The 15,943-nt window shown below is 47.9% G+C and overlaps 1 protein-coding gene across 3 annotated transcripts in view; it reads left to right on the top strand.

The window, feature by feature from the left end:
• Window positions 1–5,091: 5,091 nt before the first annotated feature.
• The window catches only part of ACOT9 (acyl-CoA thioesterase 9), a 550,522-nt gene continuing 539,670 nt past the window's right edge, over window positions 5,092–15,943 (top strand). Inside the window, exon 1 of one of the 3 annotated variants that reach the window (XM_069204744.1) lies at window positions 5,092–5,240. In XM_069204744.1, the coding sequence (XP_069060845.1) occupies window positions 5,224–5,240 (17 nt within the window). In that variant the 5' untranslated portion in view covers window positions 5,092–5,223. The remainder of the gene's footprint in view (window positions 5,241–15,943) is intronic. The other 2 variants (XM_069204745.1, XM_069204746.1) reach the window with 2 other exon arrangements.

The raw sequence follows: 15,943 nt of genomic DNA, 5'->3' as shown, positions 1-15,943 counted from the left end.
GCCAGTGCCCGGCGGGAGAGGGGGAAGACTCCAGCCACCAAAGCCGTTCCCACGGGTACAGGTGGGAGTGTGGAGTCAGCTGCGACACCTTCCAAGGTGGGGAAGGGGAACAAGAAACTCAGCAAGTCTGGGAAGAGCAGCACGGCGGTGAAGACCGCCATCATCCCTGCTGCCCAGGAGGCCACCGCCAGTACCAGCCCCGCTGCCCAGGAGGCCACCGCCATCATCCCCGCTGCCCAGAAGGCCACCGCCATCATCCCCGCTGCCCAGGAGGCCACCGCCAGCACCAGCCCCGCTGCCCAGGAGGCCACCACCAGCACCAGCCCCGCTGCCCAGGAGGACACCGCCATCATCCCCGCTGGCCAGGAGGCCACTGCCAGCACCAGCCCAGCTGCCCAGGAGGGCACCGCCATCATCCCCGCTGCCCAGGAGGCCACCGCCATCATCCCTGCTACCCAGGAGGCCACCGCCAGAACCAGCCCAGCTGCCCAGGAGGCCACTGCCATCATCCCCGCTGCCCAGGAGGCCACCGCCAGCACCAGCCCAGCTACCCAGGAGGCCACTGCCATCATCCCCGCTGCCCAGGAGGCCACCGCCATCATTCCCGCTGCACAGGAGGTCACTGCCAGCACCAGCCCAGCTGCCCAGGAGGCCACCGCCATCATCCCCGCTGCCCAGGAGGCCACCGCCAGCACCAGCCCAGCTGCCCAGGAGGCCACCGCCATCATCCCCGCTGGTCAGGAGGCCACCGCCATCATCCCTGCTGCCCAGGAGGCCACCGCCAGCACCAGCCCAGCTGCCCAGGAGGCCACCGCCATCATCCCCGCTGCCCAGGAAGCCACCGCCATCATCCCAGCTGCCCAGGAGGCCACCGCCAGCACCAGCCCAGCTGCCCAGGAGGCCACCGCCATCATCCCCGCTGCCCAGGAGGCCACCGCCATCATCCCCGCTGCCCAGGAGGCCACCGTCAGCACCAGCCCAGCTGCCCAGGAGGCCACCACCATCATCCCCGCTGCCCAGGATACCACCGCCAGCACCAGCCCAGCTGCCCAGGAGGCCACCGCCATCATCCCCGCTGGCCAGGAGGCCACCGCCATCATTCCCGCTGCCCAGGAGGCCAGCACCAGCCCAGCTGCCCAGGAGGCCACTGCCATCATTCCCGCTGCCCAAGAGGCCACCGCCAGGATGCCACCGCCAGCATCATCCCCGCTGCCCAGGAGGCCACCGCCAGCACCAGCCCTGCTGGCCCATAAAGGACCGCAAGCACCAGCCCCGCTGGGCCAGACAGTACCGCCAGCACCAGCCCCGCTGGGCCAGAAAGGACCGCCAGCACCAGCCCCGCTGGGCCATAAAGGACTGCCAGCACCATCCCCGCTGGGCCAGACAGGACCGCCAGCACCAGCCCCGCTGGGCCAGACAGGACCTCCAGCAACTGAGTCAATGCCAAGGACCCCACCGCAACACGCACCGCTGAACAGGACACTGCCGCCACAAGCACCGCTGCCAAGGACAACGCCGCAACAAGCACCGCTGAACAGGACACCGCCGCCACAAGCACCGCTGAACAGGACACTGCCGCCACAAGCACCACTGCCAAGGACACCGCCGCAACAAGCACCGCTGGCCCATGAGCACCAATGGCACTGACGCTACTGAGTCCGTCACGAGCAGGATGAAGCACTCTGGGCACCAGGCCCCCTCCAGAACCAGTGGAGATTTACATCCACTTCCTCAGTCCTTGGCAGGATGAAGCACTCTGGGCACAAAGCCCCCTCCAGAACCAATGGAGATTTACATCCACTACCTCAGTCCTTGGCAGGATGAAGCACTCTGGGCACAAATCCCCCTCCAGAACCAGTGGAGAAAGACATCCACTACCTCAGTCCTTGGCAGGATGAAGCACTCTGGGCACAAAGCCCCCTCCAGAACCAGTGGAGATTTACATCCACTACCTCAGTCCTTGGCAGGATGAAGCACTCTGGGCACAAAGCCCCCTCCAAAACCAGTGGAGATGTACATCCACTACCTCAGTCCTTGGCAGGATGAAGCACTCTGGGCACAAAGCCCCCTCCAGAACCAGTGGAGAAAGACATCCACTACCTCAGTCCTTGGCAGGATGAAGCACTCTGGGCACAAAGCCCCCTCCAGAACCAGTGGAGAAAGGCATCCACTTGAGAGACTGTGGCTTTGCACTCCACAGGATGCAGCAGTGGGCAAACCACCCACTGTAGAGACTTGAGAGACTGTGGCTTTGCACTCCCCAGGATTGAACAGTGGGCAACCCACCCACTGTAGAGACTTGAGAGACTGTGGCTTTGGACTCCCCAGGATGCAGCCGTGGGCAACCCACCCACTGCAGAGACTTGAGAGACTGTGGCTTTGCACTCCCCAGGATTGAACAGTGGGCAAACCACCCACCGTAGAGACTTGAGAGACTGTGGCATTGCACTCCCCAGGATTGCACAGTGGGCAACCCACCCACTGTAGAGAATTAAGATACTGTTGCTTTGCACTCCCCAGGATTGAACAGTGGGCATGGGGCCCCCTCGTGGATTTGGCGTTGTGCACTCAACCGGCTGAGGGGCCCCCCTTTTCCCTTCCCCCTGAGGTGCGGTTTTATTGCTATCTGATGCCCCTGCAGTGTTCTCACCGTCATGTTCGGGTTGAGTGTGGGCCTCGCCCATGCACCGTGGGCCCAGTGTTCCACGGACTTCAATGGAGCACTACCTGGACTACTATTCTTGGTGTATATATTTGTTAGTAGTGTATATATATTTTTGCGTACTGGATTTTAATATATTACAATGGTTACACTAATTTCCTTTTGTCTTTGCATTCTTACAGGGGGTGTGGGGGTGTAACTGTAATGTATCATGATGTATTAGTGTGTGTGTTGTAGTGGGTGAGGGTGGGGGTGTTGCGTGTGTGTGTCCCTGTTTTTTCCCTCCCCTGTGTCGTAGGTGCAGTACTCACCGTGGTCTTCGCCGCTGGCGTTCGTGCTCCTGGTAGGGGAGCAAGAAGTTAAGGGCAGGGAGAATCTGCAGCTCTGGTTCCATGGTGTCCTGGTTCCTCGTGGGTTGTCTAGAGGTGAGCGTTTTCCTTTCGAAGTCCTGTTTCTGCCTTGTTTTTGTTCGCGGTGAATCCGCCCCGGAAAAGGTGGCGGATTGGTAGGTTGTGATACTGTGGGCGGTACATTGTCCTCCGCCTGTCTGTTGGCGTTGACCGCCATGCTGTTTGTTTGTACCGCCGTGGCGGTCGGAGTGTTAAAGTGGCTGTCTATGTTGGCGGTTTCCTCCACGGTCATGATTCCATTTTTTTTCACTGCCGGCCTGTTGGCGGTTTTACCACCGCTTTAACACAGACCGGCAGGGTTGTAATGACCACCTATGTGTCTCTGCACTTTGATGGAACACTACACTACCTATCTAGGATGGATCAGCAACAAATCAGTCTTCGTCTTAAGGTCATCAATTAGTCAGCTACGAATCAGGCTCAGAGTATGAGCCCAATATCAGCACCTCGGACAGTGCTGACTGACGTCATCAATTTACTTTCCGCAAATTTCATCTCTCGCCCTTTGTCATGACTTTTTATTAGGGTCTCCCAGTCTATCCCCCTAATTGCTAATTAGTCAGTCAGTCAGCAGATATGACTTTAACCTATAGTTTTTGTTTACCAAATCTACTAATTTTCATATGTCCCAAGTCACAAGAAGTGGATTGGTTCTTCATGCGATGACCTCATCTTCTGGCCCTTCATGTATCAAAATGGTTGCATATGGCTCTCCAGTCAGTGCCTCTATTTTTCAAGTCCTGGGAAAGTACATTTAGCCTGCTCTACACATAATTAATGTAAAACATAGGTTAAACATCTCATTATGACATATTGGGGGTCATTCTGACCCTGGCGGTCATGGACCGCCAGGGCCAACGACCGCGGGAGCACCGCCAACAGGCTGGCGGTACTCCCATGGGCATTCTGACCGCGGCGGTACAGCCGCGGTCAGAAACGGGAAACCGGCGGTGTCCCGCCGGTTTCCCGCTGCCCCTGGGAATCCTCCACGGCGGCGCTGCAAGCAGCGCCTCCATGGGGATTCCGACCCCCTTCTCGCCAGCCTGGCTCTGGCGGTTTCCACCGCCAGAACCTGGCTGGCGGGAACGGGTGTTGTGGGGCCCCTGGGGGCCCCTGCAGTGCCCATGCCATTGGCATGGGCACTGCAGGGGCCCCCTAACAGTGCCCCATTCAGATTTTCAGTGTCTGCGTGGCAGACACTGAAAATCGCGACGGGTGCAACTGCACCCGTCGCACCCCATCCACTCCGCCGGCTCCATTCAGAGCCGGCATCCTTGTGGAAGGGGGTTTCCCGCTGGGCTGGCGGGCGGCCTTTTGGCGGTCGCCCGCCAGCCCAGCGGGAAACTCAGAATGACCGCCGCGGTCTTTCGACCGCGGTACGGTCTTCTGGCGGTTCCCGCCAGGCGGGCGGCTTCCGCCGCCCGCGGAGGTCAGAATGACCCCCATTATTACATTTTTATCATATATTTTCATTATTTTGCACATTTTCAGGTGTTTTAGTACACATGGTGATCATACCAAGAGGGCACATTTTCTAACATGCACATTATTTTTCTACAATTATTTTCTCTGCACATTTTCTCATTAGTAATAACATTTATATTGTTAATAATTTTCTTAATTAGCATATCTGCTTCAACAATAGCACAGTGCAAAATGAGACCAATAAAAGTATGTTGCCATGCAATTGTGCTTTACTTAACAAACACATTTCTGAGTAGAGAACAGATTTTCACCAACTTTAAGTGTGCAGAGATTATTATTGTGGTGTACGTGTGGACTCTGGGATAACGTGTTAGTTAAATGCAGCAGTGTTCTGATTAACAGTGAGAAGAGGCAGCGGCACTAACTGTGATCTTCGTGACTGTCCACCCCGCCCACTGTTCGCACATGACAGCCTTTTAATGTGTAATATGCACGAGGCCATTCACCTACACTAGATCTCCAAGATGGCCGCCCGGGATGCCAAGCCCCACTGAGGCCGTAACCCGCAACGTCGGCCTTCCGTCCTCTTTCTATGTAACTGACGGGCGTGGAGTCTGTGTGGGAGGTTGACTTTGAGTCAGCGAGGGCTACATTGCAGTTTTCTTGAATATCTAGATTAGTTCGTTATATTACGCTATCTTTGCGTCTCGCCGTTTATAAGGAAACATGTTTCTACACCCTAGGTAGGTGATAATATTTGAAGTGGTCACTGCTTATTGCTATTTGTCGGTATGATGGGCTTAGAGGGCTACACTACTCACCCGCACAGATGACAACTTTTCGTAATACACATGGACGCACCCAAGTTGTAGTACGGTGCTCATGTTCTGAGTTGTTCTTGTTACGGTTTCTAAACTCTTTTTTGTATAAGTAAGGTAAATATAACCGATGTGTAGATGCATAAACATTTTCATCACGTTTTACAAAACTTAAAATAACTCTGGATGCTTGTAGGTAATTGTTGTCACTATTAAAGACAAACATTAACCAAGCCAATACTATTGCTTTAAAATAGCGCATGGATGGAAGTGCACACATCATAAAAGGGTATATATACATCAAGATACACACCTACAGACCCTCCATTTAAAAAAATGCAAAGCGGACATACAAGTACCTATTCGCACACAGCAACAAACTTATTGACATGCCCATCACCCATTGTTTAAGTGGTCGACAACACACATTACTCAGCTCATGCACCACACCCAATACTCCCATATAGCATATGCACCGGTGCTGCACAGAGGCCATCGGTGATGTATCCCACATACAGCACTTAATACTGTAAACATAAACTGTGCTTGTAGAGCAGGCTGCGCAGACGTTGCCCAGCACAATGCCCCTTCAGGAACAAATTTGGATCTAGAGAGGGTGAATAGCGAGGAATGTGTACACTTGCAGTGAAGCAGCTGGAAACTAAAAGCGGCCTAGCCCCACAGCCTCTAATGCTGCTGGTTGATCTAGCACTCGCATTTTTGAGTTAATTGTCAGGATGCGCCTGATTTAGGCATGCCACCTGGTGAGTACCTGCTGTACAGCATCCGGTGTACTGGTTGCTGCACTCCACCCTGTACTGGTTGCTGCACAATGTAATGTATGACTTTTGCTGGACTATGTGCATCAACACCTGTATTTTAACGAACTGCAGAATTCTTACAATGCAGCCCATCCCTACACGAGCAGTAAAGAGCACCTATTTTATTTGAATTGTTGATCCCCTTTCAGAGTATGTGGTTCGGCAGGTTCAAATACGTGTTTTAAACAGATTTTTCGTAGATTTCTAAACATAAGTTGTTGCAGAAGGACCATGACAGACCATTTCACGGCTCTCTGTACAATACGGCGAAGTGGTATGCTGCGGGGAACGCATCTGTGGTGGGCTCATTACCAGGAGGTCTATTTTTAGTACGGGTATCCTTTTTTTTTTTTTTTATATTCTGGGACCTGCAGTTTTCCTCATTATACATGGAAAATAACAAGTACAGTACTACAAAGAAACTGCAAATGGGATGTGTAAGCTACTTACGACTGGTATTTTAAAAAATGAGGCTGCTTTCAGCCCTTCTTCCTAATGCACCTTTTTACATGGGCAGGTTGTTATATGCATGGTTATACCCTATTTATAAGTACCTTCTTTTGTACGGACACGTACACAGTAATCTCACTGGCACACAAATGATGTAGTACATACTCCAGCATATTTGCATTACTGCACAAGAGCCTACATCATAGGAGCTCTTCTGCCAGTCTAGTGTTTATTTTTATCCTACAGCATTTGGCATCATGTAATGTCATTACAAGACCGGAGGCTACCATAATGCAATAAACTTTTATTGCTGCCCCAATGTGCAGCTCTTTAAAGAATGAAAATACATCATAAAGCATTACAGTGTTCAGTGAGAATAAATATCCAGCGCAGGCAGTCATCATCCTCCTTTATTCACTGCTCCTCGATAAAATAAGTACCTTTTATGACTTTGTGTTTGCTTTATTGATGTCATTCGCTTTATTGATGTTGTCCTGGTTTTATACTTGGGTATACATATTTCCATTTTGCCCCTCCAGTTTGTGCTAGGTGAGTAAAGTTTAACTATCTATTTAGTCCTTTCACTTTGTTTGTTCTTATTATTATACATATAATATTGATTTCTTTCCTTATCTCATGATTTGCTAAGAAGAGATAATCTTTCTATTTTTAAGGCTTATCAGCTACTCTTTACGGCTTTCCTGGCCCTTCGCGGCCGTAATTTGCTCCTTCGGAGTTTATGCACTTCCTATTCCGTTGCCACAATAATGCCATGATCAGTTTATGTCATAGAGGCGAGACTCAGTAGTCCTTTAGGACGCGACAGCGCACTCCCTATTTATTTAATTTTTCTCCATTTAATAAGGGAGGCAGCCTGGTAGCGTCGCGTTTTTTGCTGCACGTTACAAGGCGACCTCCTTGTTGCTGCCGGGGCATGATGTCCTCTCTTTGTTTTGCCTCCAGTTATGCACTATCTTAGGCATTGCCAGGAGGCCTGTAGAGTTGTTGCAGTTTGAAGGTCGGGCCCTGGCAGCTTCCGTTTTTTTGTTGTATGGAAGAGGCACTCTTTATCCTGCAGCTGCCCCAGCTCACTTATGGTGGCATTTATTACTATCATTTATTTTGAGTTGGCGATAGTTGGTCTCAGGGCTTATTTGTATTATTTACTGCCCAAGCCTTAGTTTTCGAGTCCAGAGCTTTTGTTCTTTCCCCAGTTTATATTTATTTACCCCCCAAAAAAACAGGGATGGAAGGCCCTAATCCTCAGTCCCAAGCGGTAACTGATTTTTATGGGAAAATCGGTTAAAAATGTTTTTGAGGAAAAGTTTAGGTCCTCTGTGAGAAAGGCTGTGGAAGCCCCACTGGCTAAGAGGGAGACGGATGCCCCTTCAGAGGAGAATATTTTTTCCCCTTGGCTGGGGACTCCCTTTCTACCTCTGAAGCCCGTGGGGTTGGGGGAAGGTTTCCCACAAGCGGAAACATACAGAGAAGATGTTAAGCCACACCGACAGTGCAGGTAACCTTTGCGCTACAATAGGAAGTGGTGTTCCTAGCAGCACAAAAGAAATGGGCCACCTACATGGCGCACAGAGAAAGGTTGCCCTCAGCAGCATGCTTGGACAAAGTGACCCTCATGGCATAAAAGTGTTACGGAGCAGTCTAAACTCCACTATTGATGATATGGATTGGCATGAATATGTTTTCAATCCGCAAGACAGTTGTGATCTTTTGGGAAGCCTGGGTGATGACCTGGAACAGGCCTCTCTCTACCTCTAATGAAGTGAAAGACCCCTTCGGGGAGAGATGTTTAATACCACCATGACTAAGCATCATCGTAGTGTGGAGTGGTGGCCGATGGACCATGTTGCTAAATAAGCATTAGGTCAGGAAGTCTATGCATAAGGAGACCTATAATTTTCTTAGGGCTGAATGCCCTACACTGTCTACTGAGGATAAGATTTGCAGTACCCCTAACCTGGATCCAGAACTTAAGTTTCGCAAGGACCCTAAAAAGGGTATTGAAAAATGCCTAAAACAGTGTGAGGACAAAGTTCTTGACATCCTGGGTCTGCTTACCCACATTCTTGATTACGGTCGAGGAGGCCAGGGGTAACAATGGCAGAGTTAATTTAGACCTTTTCAGGGGCTGAGCACAACATGCCATTTGCATGCTGGGAAATGCCATTATGAGCCTGATAACGGAGCAGAGGAAAGCGGCCCTTATGAGGATGAACCCTAAATTAGCTGACCTGTTCACTAGAGAGGACATGGGAAACTCAAAAGGACTTTTCTTTGGGGAATGTTTTGTGAAGTCCTTAGGGAAATATGTTTCCACATGTACTGCCTTCAGTAAGGCACACACTAACATGAGAAGGGTTTTTGGCTCCAGGACTGTTTTTGGACGGGCTGACAGAAGAGGACTGGCTGTCAGCTGTGGTGCCTTCAAGCCCCAATTTTATACACAAGAACCAATTAACTCTGGTGTGTGTGGCAGGGGCTACTACCCCAACTCAAATTTCTACCCCAGAGAGGGAGAGGCTTGTGATCCCTTAGTGGAAAATCTAGACCTTCAGGATCCGAATCACAAGGTGAGGAGTGTTGGTTCTTCCCAGGTAAAGGTAGGTCGAAGGTTAAAATTTTGTATCCACAATTGGGAAAAATTACATCAGATACTTGAGTTATAGAAACTACCATTGGTTTCAGGATAGATTTTTGGGAAATACCAGTTTAGGTCAAACTACCCAAAAAGTTGACATTAGCTGCAGAGAAGTTGTCTCTGCTAGATTCAGAGGTGGCCTAGATGTTGGAAAAAGGGGCACTGATTTGTGTTCCAGATCAAGATTGATCAGGAGGCTTGTTGAGTACAGTTTTCCTAGTAAAGAAAAAGGACAAGTATTGGCGTCCCGTTATAATTTGAGTTGAACACATTTCTGGTCTACAGGCACTTCAAGATGGAAGGTATCTATATTTGAAGAGATATGTTGAAGACTAACGTTTGGTTAGTGAAGTTAGAGCTCAAACATGCTTATTTCACAATACCCATGTACGAGGACAGTCAGAAGTATTTGCATTTCAGCTAGAGAGGCGTTCTTTACCAGTTCCTCTGCCTACCCTTCAGACTGTGCTTGGCTCTGTGGTATTTCACCAAGGTGCTGCGTCCAGTGGTAGCCTTCCTCAGACAGACGGGAGTTGGGCTAATTATTTACTTGGTCGACATTTTACTAATGTCCCAGAATAGGTTAGAACCTTTAGATCATTTGTCGTGGAAAACTGAGCTTGGAGAGTCTGGGTTTCATATTGAATACAGAGAAATTTGTCATGGTTCCAATTGAGAATTCAGAATTTTTGGGTTTCCAGGTTGATCCTTTATTATCTCAGTTAATTCTTCCTCAGAAAAAGGTAACAAAATAAAGAAGGAAGTGAGAACAGTGCTAACAAAGGAGGTAATTATTCTAGGGGATCTTGCACAAGTTTTGGAGCTTCTGTCATTCTCTATCCACGCACTTTCTCCTGGCCCCTTACTTTACAGGGGCCTCCAGAGGCTCAAAGCTTGAGGACTGAAAAAAGGGCTGTGGTTGGGAACTGTCTTCTCCTGTCCATGGATGCTCGAGAAGATCTAGAATGGTGTTTGAGGAATCTTGAGGCCTGGAACGGCAAAGTCATCTTTGAGAATGTTCCCGCCCTAGTTTTGCAATCTGATGCCAGTAATTTAGGCTGGGGAGCTCACCCAAACAATTTAGAACCAGGTGGAAAATGGTCCAAGGAGGAACAGTCCCTTCATATACATTTTTTAGTAATGTTAGTTGGTCTGGAAGCTTTAATGACTTCAGGAAGTCATTGACAAACTGTGTCACATTGATTCAATTAGACAATTTCACAGCAGTATCCTATACAAACCGTTTGGGTGGTTAAAAATCAAAGGCATTGGCATATCTGGTGAGAAGAATTTGGTATTTTTGTTGTGATCACAAGATTGTGTTAAGAGCAGAATTTATTTCAGGCCTTCAAAATGTGAGGGCAGATTGGAATTATCTCCATATTCCAGTCATTGGACATTGAATCCAGAGGTTTTCAATATAATACAACCATTATGAGGTCCAGTTGAAGTAGACTTATTTGCGAGCAGGCTGACCTATTAGGTTCTCAGGTATTTCAGTTGGAGGCCGGATCCAGAGGCGATGGCAGTGGATGCCTTTCTGCAAGACTGGGGAAGGAGGGGAAGTTATCCCCCCCACCCCCTCCTTCTCAATGATTCAGAAAGTTAGGAAGATAAGGTCAGAAGGTTACAATAATATTCTGGTGACACCCTTTTGGAAGTCACAAGTTTTTTTCCTAGGAGTTATGGAACACGCAGTCGCCATACTTTATTTGGCCCCTGTATCCTTGGGACTTCTGCAGGATTCAAAGGGAGAATAGCATCCTTTGGTTTTAGAAGGGAAAATTAACCTTGTCTGGAAGATTTCAGGGGTACAATCAGATATTCAGGCCTTTCAGGAGAAGCAAAAGGGCTACAGGGTGAGTCTTGCGCCCTGGGAACAAGAAAAAGGTACAGAGGTGTTTGGAACAATTGATGTAGTTGGTGAGTGGATCCCATGGAGGGTCCTGGGCCTGACGTAGCCAACTACCTAGGGGTGTTGTTTAACTCAGGCTTACATATAGGACAATTAACTGTTATAGATCTGATATTTCCGCAGGTCATGCTTTGGTTAATAATTTTGCAATTGGAAGTGACCCTTTAATAAGACAAGTTATGAAGGGTATTAGACTATGAAGGCCTCCTCAGGCTTGGTATAAGTCTGTCTGGGATGTCAGCTTGATGTTCAAGCTTGTTATTTGATGGGCAGGTAATGCTTACTTTTCTCCTAAACAAATTTAGTTTAAATTCGCAACCTTAGTCTGTTTAATTTAATTTAGGAGGGGTTCAGACAATAAAGCTCTAGAAATATCTGATAGATTTTATTCATCAGAAGAGGTACACTTTGACCTTTTGAAAAAGAAAAAAGACAATTTCTAACTGTCTTTTACCCTTTATTTCATGATTATGAAAAGGTTTATGTGTGGTGCGTTGTATGAGAGCAAGATCCTGGAGTTCAGAGCACATAGGGCCAGATGTACCAAAGGATTTTACCCATTCTGTGTCTATGGGAAAAAGCTTTCGTACATATGGCCCATAGTGTCAATCAGCTGCTGTCATACGTCAGACCTTAATAGGCAGTATCTACAGCTACGATAGCCAGATGGGTGTGTATGGTTATGAGTGAAGCTGGTATAGATTTTTGCAGATTTGGTACCCATTCCTCTAGGGGCGGTATGGCTAGTAAGGTTTTTTTGGGCAGGTTGAGCATTATTTGAAATCGTAAACACAGCAGATTGGTCGAATGCAAACACTTTTGCCGAGCTTTATTTAAGACCTGTAGAACATGTAAGTTGTGTGGCACTGGATGGCTTTAAAAAATGCATAATGGTAGCCTCCGGTCTTGCATTGCAGCAGAGAGAATCTTGATTTAATTAAAGACAAAGGAGGCTAACATTATCCCACCCTCCTCATCCTATGAGGAGAAATAATAAGGACGTTTTTTTGTTGGACAAACGAAATATGTGAAATTAAGATGTCAAGTTTAAAGTATTACTTTAATATATTTGCTTATAGGATACTTTTAGTTGATGCTTTTCTAGCATCTTGTGTTTATAGATTAATTCTGAAATCTTATATTTTCAGAGAACTCAGTATAAAGATTGGCAGAAAAAGAAGTTATCTTTTTTCGTCGCAGCTTAAAGAGGATGATGACTGCCTGCACTAGATATTTATTTTCACTGAACATTCTAATTCTTTATGATGTATTTGTATTCTTTAGGCAACAATAAAAGGTTACTGCATAATGTTATCCTCCATTGACTTTAATATTATGAAATGAAATCAAGATTCCCTCCATGTTAATTGAAGAATCACCATTTTCAACTAATATTCTAATGAGGAATGGAATGCTACATTTCTTACTGTGCAGTAGTCCAGGAATGTCTGGACATGTCACGATGACCCAGACCACGTTCACATTGCACCTGACTATCTACATAGGTGGATTTAGAATGAAATAAATATGTTTCCTGTTTATGAAAAAAACGGTACTTGTTTTTGGTTTGGTGATTTAACCCCTTCGCTGCCAGGCCTTTTCCCCCTCCGGTGCCAGGCCTTTTTTTTTGCTATTTGGGGCAGTTCGGGCTTAGGCCCTCATAACCTTTTGTCCACATAAGCTAGCCAAGCCAAATTTGCGTCCTTTTTTTTCAACATCCTAGGGATTCTAGAGGTACCCAGACTTTGTGGGTTTCCCTGAAGGAGGCCAAGAAATTAGCCAAAATACAGTGAAAATTTTCTTTTTAAAAAAAAATGGGAAAAAGTGGCTGCAGAAGAAGGCTTGTGTTTTTTCCCCTGACAATGGCATCAACAAAGGGTTTGCAGTGCTAAAATCACCAGCTTCCGAGCTTTCAGGAACAGGCAGACTTGAATCAGAAAACCCAATTTTTCAACACATTTGGCATTTTACTGGGACATACCCCATTAAAAAAAAAAAATTGTGCTTTGAGCCTCCTTCCAGACAGTGACAGAAATGGGTGTGAAACCAATGCGGTATCCCAGAAACCTAAACATTTCTGAAAAGTAGACAAAATTCTGAATTCAGCAAGGGGTCATTTGTGTAGATCCTTCAAGGGTTTCCTACAGAAAATAACAACTGAAAAAGAAAAAGAATATTGAAATTGAGGTGAAAAAACCTGCAATTTTTCTCTACGTTTTACTCTGTAACGTTTTCCTGCAGTGTCAGATTTTTTAAAGCAATATACCGTTACGTCTGCTGGACTCTTCTGGTTGCGGGGATATATAGGGCTTGTAGGTTCATCGAGAACCCTAGGTACCCAGAGCCAATAAATGAGCTGCACCCTGCAGTGCGTTTTCATTCTATACCGAGTATACAGCAATTCATTTGCTGAAATATATAAAGAGTGAAAAATAGCTATAAAGAAAACCTTTGTATTTCCAAAATGGGCACAAGATAAGGTGTTGAGGATCAGTGGTTATTTGCACATCTCTGAATTCCGGGGTGACCATACTAGCATGTGAATTACAGGGCATTTCTCAAATAGACGTCTTTTTTACACACTCTCTTATATTTGGAAGGAAAAAATGTTGGGAAAGCCAAGAGGCAAAAACACTTGTTTTGCTATTCTATGTTCCCCCAAGTCTCCCGATAAAAATGATACCTCACTTGTGTGGGTAGGCCTAGCGCCCGTGACAGGAAATGCCCCAAAACACAACGTGGACACATCACAATTTTTGACAGAAAACAGAGGTGTTTTTTGCAAAGTGCCTACCTGTAGATTTTGGCCTCTAGCTCAGCAGGCACCTAGGGAAACCTACCAAACCTGTGCATTTTTGAAAACTAGAGACCTAGGGGAATCCAAGATGGGGTGACTTGTGGGGCTCTGACCAGGTTCTGTTACCCAGAATCCTTTGCAAACCTCAAAATTTGGCTAAAAAAACACATTTTCCTCACATTTCGGTGACGGAAAGTTCTGGAATCTGAGAGGAGCCACAAATTTCCTTCCACCCAGCGTTCCCCCAAGTCTCCCGATACAAATGATACCTCACTTGTGTGGGTAGGCTTAGCGCCCGCGACAGGAAATTACCCAAAACACAACGTGGACACATCACAATTTTTGACAGAAAACAGAGGTGTTTTTTGCAAAGTGCCTACCTGTAGATTTTGGCCTCTAGCTCAGCTGGCCCCAGGGGGGGCAGAAATGGCCTAAAATAAATTCCCCCCCCCCCCCCCGGGAGCGACCCTTGCCTACGGGGTCGCTCCCCCTGCGTGACATTGGCGCAAAAAAAAAAAATCCCCGATGCCTAGTGGTTTCTGCCCCCTTGGGGGCAGATTGACCTAAAATCTGGCAAATGGTCTAAATACAATTTGCCCCCCAGGGGAGCAACCCTTGCCTTATGGGTCGCTCCCCATCTCTAAAAAAACAAACAAACAAAAAAAAAAAACACACTAAAAAAATTTGCCCTGGCGCCTAGAGGTTTCTGACCCCGGGGGGGGGGCAGAAATGGCCTAAAATAAATTTGCTCACCCATCCCCCTAAACCCCCCCCCCCCTCCCCCCCCAGGAGCGACCCCCTGCGTGACATTGGCGAAAAAAAGATTGGCGTAGCAAAAATCAGCCGATCTGCCCCCAAATGGGGCAGAAATGGCCTAAATACAATTTTCCACCCCAGGGAAGCGACCCTTGTCCAAGGGGTCGCTCCCCATCTGTAAAAAAAAAAAAAATCCATGGTGCCTAGTGGTTTCTGCCCCCCTTGGGGGCCGATCGGCCTAATCAAAATAGGCTGATCTGCCCCCCAGGGGCAGAAATGGCCTAAAATAAATTTTCCCATAGGGGAGCGACCATTGCCTAAGGGGTCGCTCCCCACCTCCAAAAAAAAGAAAACAAAACAAAACAAAAAATGATCCCTGGTGCCTAGAGGTTTCTGCCCCCCCTGGGCCTTCCAAAAAAATGCCCCCCATTGGGACGACCCTTGCCAAAGGGGTCGCTCCCTTATGTCAATTTCAACCCCCCCAAAAAAATCCCTGGTGTCTAGTGGGGTTTCAAAAGCCGGGTTGCAACGCTCAGAGAGACTTCAAAGGGAAGGAAATACATTTCCTTCCCTTTGAAGCCTCTCTTGGCCTCCCCCATGTGATCGAAAGAGAAATGTAAAGCAGTGTTCCCCAACCCCCGGGCCGCGGACCGGTGCCGGTCCGTGGATCAATCGGCACCGGGCCGCCCAAGGAACTTCAACTTCATTTCACTGTGGCGGGCAGCCGAGGCGCAGAGCATTGCGCCCTCCCAAGCGGGCCACGGAAAAATTATCCAACATTTACCGGTCCGCGGCGATAAAAAGGTTGGACAACACTGATGTAAAGCATTTCTCTTTCGATCGCGCTGGAAGCTGAGCTTCCAGTGCGATGGGAGGAGGCCCTCTGTGATTGTCAGCGCGCGATGCGTGCTGACGGCACGGGGTGGAGGGGGGGGTCGGGGGTGGAAGGGGAAGGGCTTCCCCTTCCATCCCTGACTTATGAGCACAGGGTGGGAGCGCTAGCGCTCCCCCCAGTTCCCGGTTGTAGGATGAGGTGACCTCGTCCAAGGCACCCGAGAGGTTAAAGAGTTCCCTGCTTTTTTATTTTTGCTGTCCCAAGTTCAAACCAAAAATAATGCCTTAAGCATATCACCTATTCTTATTTACCTGTTCTTTTGACTCTTTTATACTCATTGATTACATTTGGAGGGTCAGTCCAGGTTTCCTTGCACAACCACTATGTCTGTCTTCAAC

The sequence above is a fragment of the Pleurodeles waltl genome, chromosome 8, assembly GCF_031143425.1.
Source record: "Pleurodeles waltl isolate 20211129_DDA chromosome 8, aPleWal1.hap1.20221129, whole genome shotgun sequence".
Lineage (NCBI taxonomy): Eukaryota > Metazoa > Chordata > Amphibia > Caudata > Salamandridae > Pleurodeles > Pleurodeles waltl.
Note: the sequence above shows the minus strand (reverse complement) of the source record. Positions and strands in the feature narration are given on the sequence as shown.